The following is a 15527-nucleotide window of genomic DNA, read 5'->3' as shown; positions in this document are numbered from 1 at the left end:
TTCATAATTTTAAAGACTTCTATCAGGTCATCTCAGTCATTTCTTTTCTAGAGAAAAGTGCCCCAGGCTGGTTCATCATTCCTGCTAGTTGCAACCTCTCAGTTCTGGTATTACCTTTGTAAACCTTTTTGCAGTTTCTCCAGTGCTTTTATATGCTTTTTGTTATATGGAGACCAGAAATTTGCACAGTGAGGCCACGATTTCGCCAACCGTGGCGAGTCTGGTGCGGCTGGAGTAGGCAGTGGCTTCAAACCCCATTCCCGTCTTCATCCCATCTCCTCCAAGTGATTTTGCCCTGATTGGGCTTGTTAAGCCCGCCCTGCGAGGTTCCTGGCCAATTAAAAGGAAGCGGGTCTGATGAAGTCATTTGATGATGCGTCATCAGCCGGTTTCCTTAAAGGGGCCATGTCCACATTCATTTTGACAGCTGTGTTGTCAGTGTTCTGCAGCATTGAGGTGCTGCAAACACTGACAAGCACTGCATAAAGGTGCACGGCTGCACCCAGGCTCTCCCATGACTCCCTCTATATATTATGGAGCGAGTCACAGCACGCAGGGAGGTTCTCTTCCCTTCCAATGGGCAGAAGAGACCTCCCCAGGAGAGCTTTGTTGGAACAGTTTAAGAGGCTGAGGACAGAGAGATCAGAGTGGGAGTAGAGGGGAGAATTAAAGTGACAGGCAACCGGAAGCTCGGGGTCACGCTTGCGGACTGAACGGAGGTGTCGCCTGAGGAAGAGAGTGTTTGAAGACCAGGACCTCAAACCCAGCACCAAGCTCATGGCCTACAGAGCAGTAATGATACCCGCCCTGCTGTATGCTTCAGAGACATGGACCATGTACAGCAGGCACCTCAAAGCACTGGAGAGGTACCACCAACGCTGCCTCCGCAAGATCCTGCAAATCCATTGGCATGATAGGCGCACCAACGTCTGTGTTCTTGCTCAGGCCAACATCCCCAGCATCGAAGCTTTGACCACGCTCGATCAGCTCCGATGGACGGGCCACATCGTCCACATGCCCGATACGAGACTCTTAAAGCAAGTGCTCTACTTGGAGCTCCGACACGGCAAGAGAGCCCCAGTTGGGCAGAGGAAACGCTTCAAGGATACCCTCAAAGCCTCCTTGAAAAAGTGCAACATCCCCACCGACACCTGAGAATCACTGGCCCAAGACTGCACAAAGTGGAGGAGAAGCATCTGGGAAGGCGCCGAACACCTTGCGTCTCTTCGCCGGGAGCAAGCGGAAGCCAAGCGCAAGGGGCGCTCGTTATCCCAAGCACTCCACCCACCCGCCCCTTCAACCACCGTCTGCCCCTCCTGTGACAGAGTCTGTAGGTCCCACATTGGACTCATCAGTCACCTGAGAACTCATTTTTAATGTGGAAGCAAGCCATCCTCGGTTCCGAGGGACTGCCTAAGAAGAAGAGGTGTTCTGTAAAGCGATCACCCAATCTGCATTTGGTCTCCCCAATGTAGAGGAGGTCGCATTGTGAGCAGCGAATACAGTATATTAAATTGTAACAAGTACAAGTAAATCGCTGTTTCACCTGGAAGGAGTGTTTGGGGCCCTGGACGGTGAGAAGGGAGGAAGTAAAAGATGCAACACCTGCCCTTTTACCGATTATTGTATTCGGGTCGAACCCTGGGATAACTCGCTTTAAGCTTCCCCTCCTCCTCCTCCCCATTTTCCATAGAGAAATGATTGGTCTCTAATCACTGCCTCCTTGGGATAGCATGAATTAAATCAGTAACGTACTGTGTAGGTATTCCAAGTATCTATCTATATAATTAAAAGTCCTGTGTGAAGTGTCATAGTCGCCCCTTTTAAAGATGTCTCGCCTAAAAGTGTGGGCACGAAGGCATTGTACCTCAAAATGTAATGTCTTAATAGGACGAAAGGTAGACTCAAATTCACCTATCTGTTAAGTTACCAATCAAATATCCGATTGACTAAATGTGAATGAATTGAAAGTCACAAAAAAACCAATTCGGAATGAGTAACGAATAGAAAACAGAACACTCGAATCCTTATTTTTTCCAATGTTATCATTTACAAAGCAGCAAGTACTACAAAACTACCAGTTGCACAAAGATTACAGATGAGGGAGGCTATTCAGTCCTTCCAGTTTATCCCTCCACAACAACCTATCTACGACCAATCTAAGCAACTTATTGTGAACATGTCTGAGGCCAAATCACTCGCCCCCTGACTCTGTTTAATTCAACACTACACAAATTCAAACACATATCCACTGAATCAAAATGCTGCACACTGTTTTTGAAAGCCAATTTCCTTTTTCACTCAGGTCATTATGTGCAGATAGAAATAACATCAGGAGCCAGCGCCCTACGAGTATTCCCCTCCCTAGTCCAGGAGCGCTGAAGCTGATTATGGTGGCCTCGTTGAGATTAGCTGACAGCACAAACTGGGGATCAAACATGGTATCTTCCTTTGTGGATCATCTAATCACCGACTTAACCAGCTGAACCATCAGGGGAGCCCCTAAATTCTTGCTTAAGAAGAGAACTTTATTGTTTTCATATTCCTTGAAGTCCCAGGGCGATTTGAAAATCTGAGCAGGAATCTTAGTTGTAATCATGATATGTATTCAGCTCTCAGCAGTGCTGAAAAATAGTGAAAGTGTTAATTTTTCTCTCACCCGGTGGTGTTTAGTAACGTGGTATTGTGGCCAACAGTGTTAAACTTCTTCCTTTGACTAGGTTAATTGCAATGTTCATAACCTACAAACCTCACAATACAGTAGTATACTGAATGGAGACACAAGAGAAAACAATGGATATAAGTGTCCCCCCAGAGCCCAAACTTTACCTGTGGAAATAACCTTGCTTTTGTTTTAGATGTGAAAAAAAAGACAGAGGTAGCAGGCAATGTTCCCTTTAAGGAGCTGCGTCGTGGCCCATTCAAAATACCATGCATGCGCTGTTTTTCCTATTTAAAAGCTGGTGAGCCGGCTGCGCGGGAGCTGCAGAGCACCGTGCAGCTGCGCAGCTTAAAAGGAACAATGGTAGCAGAGGGTGGGGGGTAGAGAAAATAGTTGAAATTAACTGGTTTTCCCCTGACAAAGTTGCAGCTATTCTTGTAAGAGCATTAAATGGCTATTCTGTTGCAAAATTGTGTTGAATTTCTTTGAAATTTGAATTTCCATTCATTTAGGAAAAAAAATAGTAGATAGAATCATAGAATAGTACAGCACAGAAGGAGGACATTCGGCCCATCAAGTCTGCACCGGCTCTTTCGAAGAGAAAATAAGGAGTAAATGGTGGAATATGTGTGCAACTGCTAAATTACTATTGGTGGTATAGCCTCTACTGATCTAGAATGACCTGCAATAATATGGCAAATAGGATATTTGTGGGGGTGGGGGGTGAGACAAATCCCCCCCACCGCCTCTTGATGGCATTGACTGGTGCTAGGCAACGTTCCCTATAAGCTGCATGGCCGCGTGGTCAGCAGCTCTCTTCTGGTCCCGCACAGCAGGGACTGGCTTTTTCAATGTTCAGTTGCGCGCAGCCCCTTAAAGGGGCTGCACCGCCACCCCCCCCCCCAAAAAAAAAATTAGGGGGAAACACTGGTGCTGGGTGTTCTTTCCTAGTGACCATTCTTCATATGAGTATGCACAGTGAAGAAGGAAGCACAAAATTACACCCTTTTTGTCCTCACGATATCCCAAAACACTTCAGAGCCATTGAAGTACTTTTTGAAATGTAGTTCCTGTTATGTAGTCAAGCCCAGCAGCCAACTTGCACACAGCAAGGTCCATCAAACAACACTGGTGTAAATGGTGGGCCACTTGATCCTGTGGAGCAGCATAGTTGAGTGCTATCCTGATGTGCACCATCTAGCAGAGGTCACTGGTTAGCAATTATGAGTGGGTTCTCTGGCTGATATTCCACTCCATAGTCTGGTAATGTCCCTACTGCCACCCTGACTGCGATCAGGTAAATTAGCACAAACTTGGTCTGCATGGATTAGTTAATCATTGTCTTAACTAGTTGAAACATCCGTGAAAGTATGCCATATATAATTTCTATTTAAGGACAGTCAGAATAGCCCCTCCACTACCTGGGAATTCCCTACTGAGAATGCCATATTGAGTTTATGGAACTTGAGTAAACTGCTTGTGTGTCTTCATTTATTTTATTACAGTGAGGCATATTGGTAGTTCAGTTTGTGTCACAAGCATTCATCGTTTTAAACAAAATTATCAGCCACATTTTTAATGAAAGTGGGAATTGTAAAATCAGAATTCAACTTGGACATCTTGTGATACTTCTTGATTTGAGTCACTTCCGTTTAGTTACTTCCCCATGTAAGGGAGAACTGGTGTTCACTGGAATATTTATAGCTAGTTCTGCCAACAAATTTCGCCTCTCTTCGATTGGAATTAGGTTACTTATTTGGGAGTTAAATTTTCTAACCGGTTTCTGGAAAGTTACTTAGTGCATTATTATAAAGTAGTAGTCAACCTATTTAAAATGAGTAATGACTATTACAATAGCACACAAAGGACTTTTATATTATTGTGTCAAATAGTACCCTACCAAACATTAAACTCCTTACTGTCCCATCAACAATAGAAGATCCAACATGATTATCCATGACCTTGCTGTTGTATTTATAAAACACACGCTTAAAGACCAAATCTCAACATCCGTTCTCTTAATAACTAACTGGCTCAAAATAATTTTGACTGACTATCATGTTTCTTTACTTCTGTTTTACTTACTGTAATCAGCATTTATTGTTTACATAACATTGTCTGGTGTGCTGGCTGGGTGCAATTATTATCCTAGAAGTACAATATCACTGAATTAGTGACCATCTATTCGTTATAATGAATACCGTCACAAGTTATTGAACAAAGTTTACAGAAAGTCGACCAAAAGTTGTTTGAAGAGTGCTGATGGTGAAACGCTTTCTCTAACAACAGAAGACAACAATGAATGCCACTGTCAGCATTTAACTGCTTTAACTCCGCTATACTGCAGCAAATTCATAACAGTTATGAAACACCTAAATTCCCTAGTCTGACCCCCACATTTCCTTGACAAAATAGCCCAAATAATCCCAAAGCACTTAACATTCAACAAGATTTAAAAAAAAGCTGCAAATACTGGAAATCTGAAATAAAAATAGAAAATGGTGACACTATGCAGATGGTTAGTCACTAATTGTAAAGAGAAAAGACAGGTTATTGGAGTTTTGGTTGTGTAACTCTTTCATCATTCTTCAATTCTGATGAAGGGTTACACACCAAAAAGGTAAATAACCCGTCCTTTCCCTCCCCAGCTGCTTTCTGACCTGCTGTGTACAGGAAACTTTGTGATATCTGGCACCGACGGGACCGAGCTGTTGCCGTCCCATCAAAACTGCCAGACAAACCAGCGCTAATGTTAAAACATACGGAAGCTTTTTGAGCTCCGTATCTGGCAACAAACCCAACAGCTTCTAAACAGTCGGCCGTAGCTTGCAAGTGTCTCTGTAGCTAAGCAACAGCTTTAGCTAGACCTTGCAGAGCCTGACTAGTGGGGAAAAAAGCAACGAAAAGAAAAAAAAAACTTACTGAACCGACTCCTGAACTTTGCCGGTGGATTGAGCATTCCAGACAGTTAACCTCCGGATAAACCAAAGTTTCCTGTATTACCAGCATTTTCTGTTTTGGTGCAATTATCCCGTTTGTTGTTTTTTTAACATTTCCTGTTTACAATACTCGGGTTGGAAAGCACCAGTGAAAATAAAAATCCTACTCTAGGTAACGCAGCATCAGTAACTCCCATAGCTACTCTTTTCCAGTTTGATATCCTATCATTTATAAGAGGTACAATATAAGCTATTTTGAAATAATAGTCCTTCCAGCTGTGCTAAGTTATCGTGATGATAAATAAAAAGAATGACTTTTATTTATAATGGCACCTTTCATGACCATTGAATACCCCAAAGCACTTTACAGCTAATGAAGTACTTTTGAAGTAATGTAGGAAACTGTTGTAATGTGGGAAATGCAGCAGCCAATTTGCGCACAGCAAGCTCCCACAAACAGCAATGTGACAATGACCAGATAATCTGTTTTTGTTATGTTGATTTAAGGGATAAATATTGACCAGGACACCGGGGATAACTCCCCTGCTCTTCTTCGAAATAGTGCCATGGGATCTTTTGCGTCCACCTGAGAGAGCAGACGGGGCCTCGGTTTAACGTCTCATCTGACAGTGCAGCACTCCCTCAGCTCTGAACTGGAGTGTCAGCCTAGATTTATGTGCTCAAGTCCCTGGAGTGGGACTTGAACCCACAACCTTCTGACTCAGGGGCGAGAGCTACCACTGAGCCACAGCTGACACTTGATTCCCAATGATTGGAATATATTTGTTTATTCTTTGAATCCCTGTCATTAATATTGTAATGTCTTGAATTTTTTTTTCAGGCATCCACTAGCTACGTTTTTCCACCTGTTTTTTCGTGTAAGTGCCATCATCACTTACCTCTTCTGTGATTGGTTCAGCAGAAGCTTTGTTGCCTGTTTTGTGATGATACTCCTTCTCTTGTCCTTTGACTTCTGGTCAGTGAAGGTAAGAAATGTAGATCTGATGATTGTAGGCCGCTGTTTACATGCAGTGTCCGATTTTGTGTGGCATTAATTAATTTGCTTTCCTGAAGAAGGAAACTTTTTTTCTTTAACATAGGTCGGGTGTGACCTGCAATTGTGGAAGTCTATGGTGGGCTGGTTTTTAAAAAAAAACTAAATTACTAGCCAAATACAAAGATGGAAAGTTAGGTACTCTAGCATAGGCAGTAGAGTACCTTGCTTAGATTTTCCTGTGTGGTGGGGTTTCTGTCAGAAATGTTTTGGGGTCAGGCTCATTAAAGTATTCATGACAAGCTCCCAGCATTGTCTTTTGGGAGTTTATCTCTTGGGGGGGGGTGGAGGGATAAGGAAAATAACTGTGGCTCCTGCTGTAAGGTAACATGGACATTCGGGCTCTGCGATTGAATGTACAAAGTGCTCCTTTTATTTTGTAACTTCTCCAGCTCCCCACCCCCCCCCCCCCCGATTTCTTAGTGTTGCTATTAGTGACATACATGAAAATACATCAGCTGATGTTTTCCCATTGTTGCCATGTAATTTGCTTCCCACTGTGCAAACATGGGTGGGCGTATTCAACGTCTGCCGTCATTTCTGGCAGAAAGTCCCGGAAGTGACGACAGACATCAGGGAGTGATTCCTGCCCCTATCCACTCAGAAACCATAACCCAAAAACAGTGTAAACACAGAGGAAAACCTGGGCCTTACAAACATGGTTGCAGGTTCAATTCTGTTGCTTGAGCCTACTTGTTGCAACTTCGGTGAGGGGTTTGCTGGCACTTGGCCGGTCACCAGATGACATTCCATTCCTTGATGGGATGATATTTTTTGAGGGATGCAAAACTGAAACGTTAGCTTTCCGTATTGCAAATTCACCACCTATTGGCCAAGCCGTGAATGACACCGATCAGTGATAATTGCAGATTGCACCCAAGAACAATTTTACTGTCTCATTAGGGGGTAAGGAGACAAATTGGGTGTAAAATTCTTCTTTTAATGAAGAATGCTGTTTATTTCCTGCTAACAAATTTATATTTTCAGAAAACACGCATTTCAAAGCTGTGTGTTCCAATAATTTTGTTAGAGGCCTATTAATTGGGAGAAAAATAGGCATTCTTCAGTGTTCTTTAAAAGAGGATTTTCATTCATAACGATCTCCTGTCGGCAACACAAGGGGATTCAAATAAATGTGTGATAACTGGAGGATACTGTTTCTAATTCACAAAACCTTGCCACTGTCTCCTTCTTTGAATCTATCAAGACACACAGATTAATCTATGTAACTAAAATTTCTTGCATCTGTCCTATAAGAAGAAAACAGAAACTTATATTGCACCTTGTCACATCCCTTAAATGCATCAAAGTGCTTCATATACTTTGAAGTGCAGTGGCTGTGTTATGTAGGCAATGCAGCAGCTATTTTGTGTACAGCAAGATTCCACAAACAATAATGGGGGTAATTATCAGATTATCTACTTTGGTGGTGTTGGTTATCACAAACTAGTTTGTTTGTGTAGCTGCCTCTACTGCTATCTTCCCCCCCCCCCCCACCCCCACCCCCCTCACCTCCTCCTTTACCCTGACCTGCCCCAAGTCTTCTCCTCACCCTGCCCCTGATCCTTCGGTTTGCCCCGCCCACCGCTCTCTCCAAGCTCACCTCTTCTGTGTAACCAACCTTATAATCTCTTGATATCCTCCCCACTCAACTCTTGACTGATTAGCTACTCCTCCTGACCTCCATGCTTGCGAACATTGCAAATGGTTTCTATTGCTCAGGCACTATCCCTGTTCCTTTCAAAACCGCTGTTACCGACCTCTTTCTCAAAGTCTACCCCTCCACTCAAATATCCTCTGCAACTTCTGCCTGATCTCTAATCTTTTTTCTAAGGTCTTTGTCATTCCCAGCTCTGTGCCCATCTCTCCCAAAACTCCTTGTTTGAGTCCCTTCAGTCCCATAATGTTGCAGCTGTTGCCAAATTTATGAATAACATCCATTTGCTTTTTAATCTCTCTGCAGCATTCAGTAGGGTTGATCACATCATCCTCCTCCTTCATCATGACTCTACTGTTGTCCAGCCTCATGGGACTGCCCTTGTGTGGTTTCACTCCTATTTGTCTGAACATAGCCAGAGCATCTTCTGCAATGGCTTCTCATCCCGCACCTGCACTGTCAAATTTGGAGTCCTTGACCTTCCCTTCCTCATTTTCATGCTATCCTGAGTGACCTTTTCTGTAGGCACAGGGTCAGTTTCCCTAGGTATGCTGCTGATCCCAGCTCTACCTCTCCACCAATTCCCTTAATGCTGTGACCATTCTTGTGCTGTTTGAGATCAAGCTGTGGGTGAGTCAAAATTTCCTTCAACTGAGCATAGGGAAGACTGAAGCCATCATTTGCAGGCTTTGCCATAAAATTCCTGCCTTTGACACGAATTCCTTCCCTATTCCCAGGCACTTGCATAGGCTGGACTAGTCCGTGCAAAACCTTGGTGCCCTGTTCAACCCCTACATCTTATCCACCAAGTTTGCCTACTTCCACCTCCATAACATCACCCACCGCCAGCCTTACCTCAGCTCCACTGCCACTGGAACCCTTATCCGCACTTTTGTCACCACTGGACTCAATGTCCTCCTTTCTGGTCCCCCGTCGTGCATCCTCCATAAACTCCACCTTGGTTAAAACTGGGATTCCTGCATCTTGTTCGGCTCGCCCCTCATTTCCATCCTCACTGATCTATGTTGGTTCCTCGCCCCCAACATGTTGAATTTAAAATTCTTGTCCTTGTGTTTAAATCCTCCATGCCTTTGCCCCATCCTATCTCTGAACCCTCCTCCAGCCTTATGTGCCCTTCTGCATCCCTTTCTCCTCTGACTCTGGCTTTCTGTGAATCCTCTCCTCCCTTCAACCTACCATTGGTGTCAGCTCCTTCAGCTGCCTTGGTCCTACTCTTTGGAACTGTCTCCTACAACACTCCACCTTGCTCTCTCAACCGTTTAAAAACCTTCTCAAAAACCCATCCTTTCATACAAGCTTTCGATCATTTCTCCTAACTTTCTCACCGTGGCTTGTTGTCTGTTTCTTTATTCCTTTCATTTATCTTTCCCCTCACCCCCATAAAGTGTGTTGGGCCTTTTTCTATGTTAGATGCACTATATAAATGTAAAGCACTGTTGTGGAAAAAGTATTGGTTAGTTGAACTCCGGCTTCTCTTCAATTTATACACTGGGACCTTTTTAGTGTCCACATGAATCACTGGAACATTGTTATGGTGGATGGATTTCAGGAAAGTTTGTCTTCACCGCTTGGGCAGTAATCGGGCGAGGCAGATTGTACACTACAGCAGCCACCTGATTTTAATTACGATCAGCCCTCCAGTTAATCGCTCAGGCAGTGAAGATGAAAATCTACCAAAATGTCTTGTATACAGGACACTCCGACAGTGGAGCTCTCCCTCAATACTGGATTGCATTGTCAGCTTGGATTATGTGCTCAGTTCCTAGTGTGGGGCTTGAACGCGCAACCTTTTGACTCAGTTGAGTGTGTTACCAACTGAGCCAAGCTGTCTATTTTGTGCCTGTCGCGTTTTGTGGCAATTTTCTTCCTCGCATGTTAAATCACTGTAGTTAATTTGAACCCAGCCTGCCCAGTGGGAAACTGATATGATCAGATTGACCGCTCATTTTATAAGCATCCGATCTGTTTGTGTCAGTTTCCCACTGGGCAGGTTTGGTTAAAATGACTCCTACTGTGGAAAATGTTACACTCAAGTTGCAATTTTTCATTACTCAAAATTACTAAAAAAAACTGTAATCATATAATGAAAGAAACTTTCCTGAAATCCATTCACCATGACAATTCCTCAGCAACCCCACTGTGCACTCTAAATTTAAAGTTAAAACATAATAAATTGTTAAAAAATTCAGACATTTCAAAGAAAAAAAAACACATTTAACCATCTCAAAAAAATGATTATACGCTGTATTGGAAATTGAGGGAAAAAAGCAGTTCCTTATTTTGTAAGCTTGGATTATATATGCTTGATTGAAATGCATTGTTAGTTTGGGCTCACAATTGTGATCACAGCATCAAGTGCTATTATAACTCAGCATTGGGCAATCTGCCAATCTTCATTCCCATTCCTGATGATGAGAACCCTTCAACAAACAGGAACTCTGTCTTTGGTTAGTCAAATAGATACTTCTATTATTCCTGTTTTATAAAGCTCAAAAGTTGTACACATTTTTAATTTAAAACAATAAGGCTCATTTTATGTACTAGCAGGAGTTGTTCACAGTGAGTTGGTGGATGCACTTTTCTTTAAACAATAGGGGTTAATGATTTACAGTGACTCAAATTCCATTTTTATGAAATGGTGTTCTGTGATTTGTACAGTTTTTTTGGGGCAGTTGTCTGAAGTTGAACCACATATCTGTGCCATCACTAAGGCCGCCTATTTCCACCTCCGGAACATCGCCCGACTCCGCCCCACCTCAGCTCATCCGCTGCTGAAACCCTCATCCATGCCTTTGTTACTTCTAGACTTGACTATTCCAACGCACTCCTGGCCGGCCTCCCACGTTCTATTCTCTGTAAACTTGAGGTCATCCAGAACTCTGCCCATGTCCTAACTCGCACCAAGTCCCGTTCACCCATCACCCCTGTGCTTGCTGACCTACATTGGCATCTGGTTGAGCAATGCCTCGATTTTAAAATTCTCATCCTTGTTTTCAAATTCCTCCATGGCCTTGCCCCTCCCTACCTCTGTAATCTCCTCCAGCGCCACAGCCCTTGAGATTACTACACTCCTCTAATTCTGGCCTCTTGAGCATCTCGATTTTAATTGCTCAACTATTGGTGGCCGTGCCTTCAGCCGCCAAGGCCCTAAGCTCTGGAATTCCCTCCCTAAACCTCTCCGCCTCTCTACCTCTCTTTCCTCCTTTAAGACGCTCCTTAAAACCTACCTCTTTGACCAAGCTTTTCATTACCTGCCCTAATATCTCCTTATGTGGCTCAGTGTCAAATTTTGTTTGATAACGCTCCTAAGCACCTTTGAGATGTTTTACTATGTTAAAGGCACTATATAAATACAAGTTGTTGTTTTTGAACTCCATAACTGTCCATTATTCTGTGAAAACTGTAAATAAGTGGCCTTTATATCCCTTTATTACCTATACATTTAATTTTTTATCCCTCATCAATTTTAAGCTGAGCATACACAGCAAGATGATATGCTAGATGTACCAATTGGAATTAGATATGTGATATTTAACAGTACTGGGTAGGGTGAGTGAGTGTTGGTAGCACTGGGGATGATCCTGGGCTATGGAAGAACTGGAGTGGGGTATCCTGGAGTTTGTCAGCAGTGCAGTGGGGCTGGTGGGAGTCCTTTGGCCTGGCTTCACTGGAGGGGAACCTGAAGTTTTCCAGAGCTAAGAGTGAGCATGTGAGATGTAGCTCACTGGTGACTACCTGGTGTCTGTTAGCAGTTAGGGGAGGGCATTGGCCTGACAACACTGGGATGGGGTGAAGGCTTCCCAGGTCTGCCAGCACTGGTCTGTAACTTTTTAAAGATCTCTGCAAACATTAAATTTGGTGTTTTGTTCTTGGAAGTGTGTATGTCTCTCTCTATCTTGTCAGAATTAGAATGTTTAGGTTTCTAACTGTTAGCAAGACACCAGTGACAACAAGAGGCTTTGTTTGCTTTCAAAATTCAACTCATTTGTAACTTAAAAAAAATCAAATTAGGATGAGAAAGACTGTCTCGCTCTCTTAGCTGAGTACAGTTTCTGAAGTTTATAAAGCTGCAACAATTACGTTTCTGTACAGTTTCACTTTTTTAACATGTGTATAGTGGCTCTTTTTTAAAAACACCCTTAATTTTACCTGAATAAATTTGTCCTCTAGCATTTCTTCAAATAATTAAAAAAAAAAATAAACAAATAGATTTTGTTAGAGAGTCAGAGGGGAAAAGCATGCGATTATTTGGCTAGCTTAAATGCTGCTGATGAATCCTGGAAAACTATGCGTGTCGCATGTGCTCCGTGTGTAGGATCTGCCTTCAGCTGAAAGAATCACTGCTCTGGGCATAAATATCAAATCCAAGGGAGGCTGAGGACTTCAAATAAAAGCTTCAGTGAAGGTGTTAAAAGACAAAAAATAATTCAGTGGATACTTTAATCATGTTATTGTGAAATTTATATTTTTTGCATTTTTATTTTGTTTAAAAATCTTATTTGGAAATTAGAAATTTAGGCTACTGCAGGAAAAAATTGCAGATGAGTTTTTTTTTGACTGATTTGAATCGTTGATCAACAAAATGTTTGCATATATTCAGAACAGATCGAGCAACTCAAAACTGGGCCATTAGCAGCAGCAGAATTGTATTCCATCACAATCTGTAACCTCATAGCCCACCATATCCCTCACTCTACCATTACCATCAAGCCAGGGTTCCAACCCTGGTTCAATTAGGAGTGCAGAAGAGCATGCCAGGAGCAGCACCAGGCGTATCTAAAAATGAGGTGCCAACCTGGGGAAGCTGCAACACAGCACTACATGCATGCTAAACAGCGGAAGCAGCATGCTACAGACAGAGCTAAGCGATCCCACAATCAACGGATCAGATCAAAGCTTGGCAGTCCTGCCGCATCCAGTCGTGAATGGTGGTGGCCAATTAAACAACTAATGGGAAGAGGAGACTCTATGAATATCCCCATCTTCAATGGTGGCAGAGCCCAGCACGCGAGTGCAAAAGACAAGGCTGAAGCATTTGCAACCATCTTCAGCCAGAAGTGCCGAGTGGATGATCCATATCGGCCTACTCCTGAGGTCCCCACCATCACAGAAACCAGTCTTCAGCCAATTCGATTCACTCCACGTGATATCAAGAAACGGCTGAGTGCACTGGATACAGCAAAGGCTATGGGCCTCGACAACATCCCGGCTGTCGTGCTGAAGCCTTGTGCTCCAGAACTAGCCGTGCATCTAGCCAAGCTGTTCCAGTATAGCTACAACACTGGCATCTACCCGACAATGTGGAAAACTGCCCAGGTATATCCTGTCCACAAAAAGCAAAAATCCAACCCAGCCAATTACCGCCCCATCAGGCTACTCTCAATCAGCAGTGTAATGGAAGGTGTCGTCAACCGTGCTATCAAGCAGCACTGCTCACCAATAAACTGCTCGCTGATGCCCAGTTTGGGTTCTGCCCGGACCACTTGGCTCCAGACCTCATTACAGCCTTGGTCCAAACATGGACGAAAGAGCTGAATTCCAGAGGTGAGGCGGGAGTGACTGCCCTTGATATCAAGGCAGCATTTGACTGAGTGTGACATCAAGGAGCCTTAGTAAAATTGAAGTCAATGGGAATCGGGGGGAAAGCTCTCCACTGGCTGGAGTCATACCTAGAACAAAGGAAGATGGTTGTGGTGGTTGGAGGTCAATCATCTCAGCCCCAGCACATTGCTGCAGGAGTTCCTCAGGGCAGTGTCCTAGACCCAACCATCTTCAGCTGCTTCATCAATGACCTTCCCTCCAACATAAGGTCAGAAATGGGGATATTCGCTGATGACTGCACAGTATTCAGCGCCATTCACAACTCCTCAGATAATGAAGCCATCCATGCCCACATGCAGCAAGACCTGGACAACATTCAGGCTTGGGCTGATAAGTGGAAAGTAACATTTGTGCCACACAAATGCCAAGCAATGACTATCTCCAACAAGAGAGAGTCTAAACACCGCCCCATGACCTGCAACGGCATTACCATCGCCGAATCCCGCACCATCAACATCCTGGGGGGTCACCATTGACCAGAAACTTAACTGGACCAGCCACATAAATACTGTGGCTACAAGAGCAGGTCAGAGGCTGGGTATTCTGTGGCGAGTGTCTCACCTCCTGACTCCCCAAAGCCTTTCCACCATCTACAAGGCACAAGTCAGGAGTGTGATGGAATACTCTCCACTTGCCTGGATGAGTGCAGCTCCAACAACACTCAAGAAGCTTGACACCATCCAGGACAAAGCAGCCTGTTTGATTGGCACCCCATCCACCACCTTAAACATTCACCCCCTCCACCACCGGCGTACCGTGGCTGCAGTGTGTACCATCTGCAAGATGCACTGCAGCAACTTTCCAAGGCTTCTTCGGCAGCACCTCCCAAACCCGCAACCTCTTCCACCTAGAAGGACAAGGGCAGCAGGTGCATGGGAACACCACCACCCCCAAGTTCCCCTCCAAGTCACATACCATCCTGACTTAGAAGTACATCACCAATCCTTCATCGTCGCTGGGTCAAACTCCTGGAACTCCCTCCCTAACAGCACTGTGGAAGTACCTTCACCACATGGACTGCAGTGGTTCAAGAAGGCAGCTCACCACCAACTTCTCAGGGGCCACTAGGAATGGGCAATAAATGCCTTGCTAGCGATTCCCAGATCCCATCAGCAAATAAAAAAATGTTTACATAGGAAATTTCCATTATAAATATTATAAAACATGTTACAGGAAGTAAAGTTTGTGGGCAGGAAGCGTGCTTTATACACGAGGGCCTGGTGTTTCGGCTTTGGGCACAATTGGTGATCCAGGCGAAAACTGCACTCAAAGTTTTGAGAAGTGTTTCTTTTCCTCAAGTTTCTGCTCAAACTAATTTGCATATTGCCATGAACCAGTGCAATTGGGCAGCGTTTTAGAACGTCATTTAAAAAAAAATGTTGCATTCAAAAATATTCCATGATATAGTTAAGAGTGATAACCTGGTGCATTTTTGTTAATACAGCTGAAAATGGGTTTATCACAGAAAATAAGCATTTTTAATCAGTGTCTAGTCCCCACCTGTGAGTAACCAGATTTTAAATAACTGTAAATTACTTTAATAAAAACTATGCAGAAACAATTTCCTAGTTACATTGATGTACTGTGGTCAGT

At 43.7% G+C, this 15527-nt stretch overlaps 1 protein-coding gene across 3 annotated transcripts in view; it reads left to right on the top strand.

Annotated features, from left to right (window-relative positions):
* The window catches only part of LOC147110558 (Golgi apparatus membrane protein TVP23 homolog A-like), a 75863-nt gene that overhangs the window by 9924 nt on the left and 50412 nt on the right, over nt 1-15527 (top strand). For all 3 annotated transcript variants that reach the window (XM_086000634.1, XM_086000633.1, XM_086000632.1), the window contains exon 3: nt 6443-6587. In XM_086000634.1, coding sequence (XP_085856760.1) covers nt 6443-6587 — 145 coding nt within the window. The remainder of the gene's footprint in view (nt 1-6442; nt 6588-15527) is intronic.

This window comes from Somniosus microcephalus, chromosome 11, assembly GCF_052327205.1.
Source record: "Somniosus microcephalus isolate GS21.2 chromosome 11, FLI_Smic_1.0, whole genome shotgun sequence".
NCBI lineage: Eukaryota > Metazoa > Chordata > Chondrichthyes > Squaliformes > Somniosidae > Somniosus > Somniosus microcephalus.
Note: the sequence above shows the minus strand (reverse complement) of the source record. Positions and strands in the feature narration are given on the sequence as shown.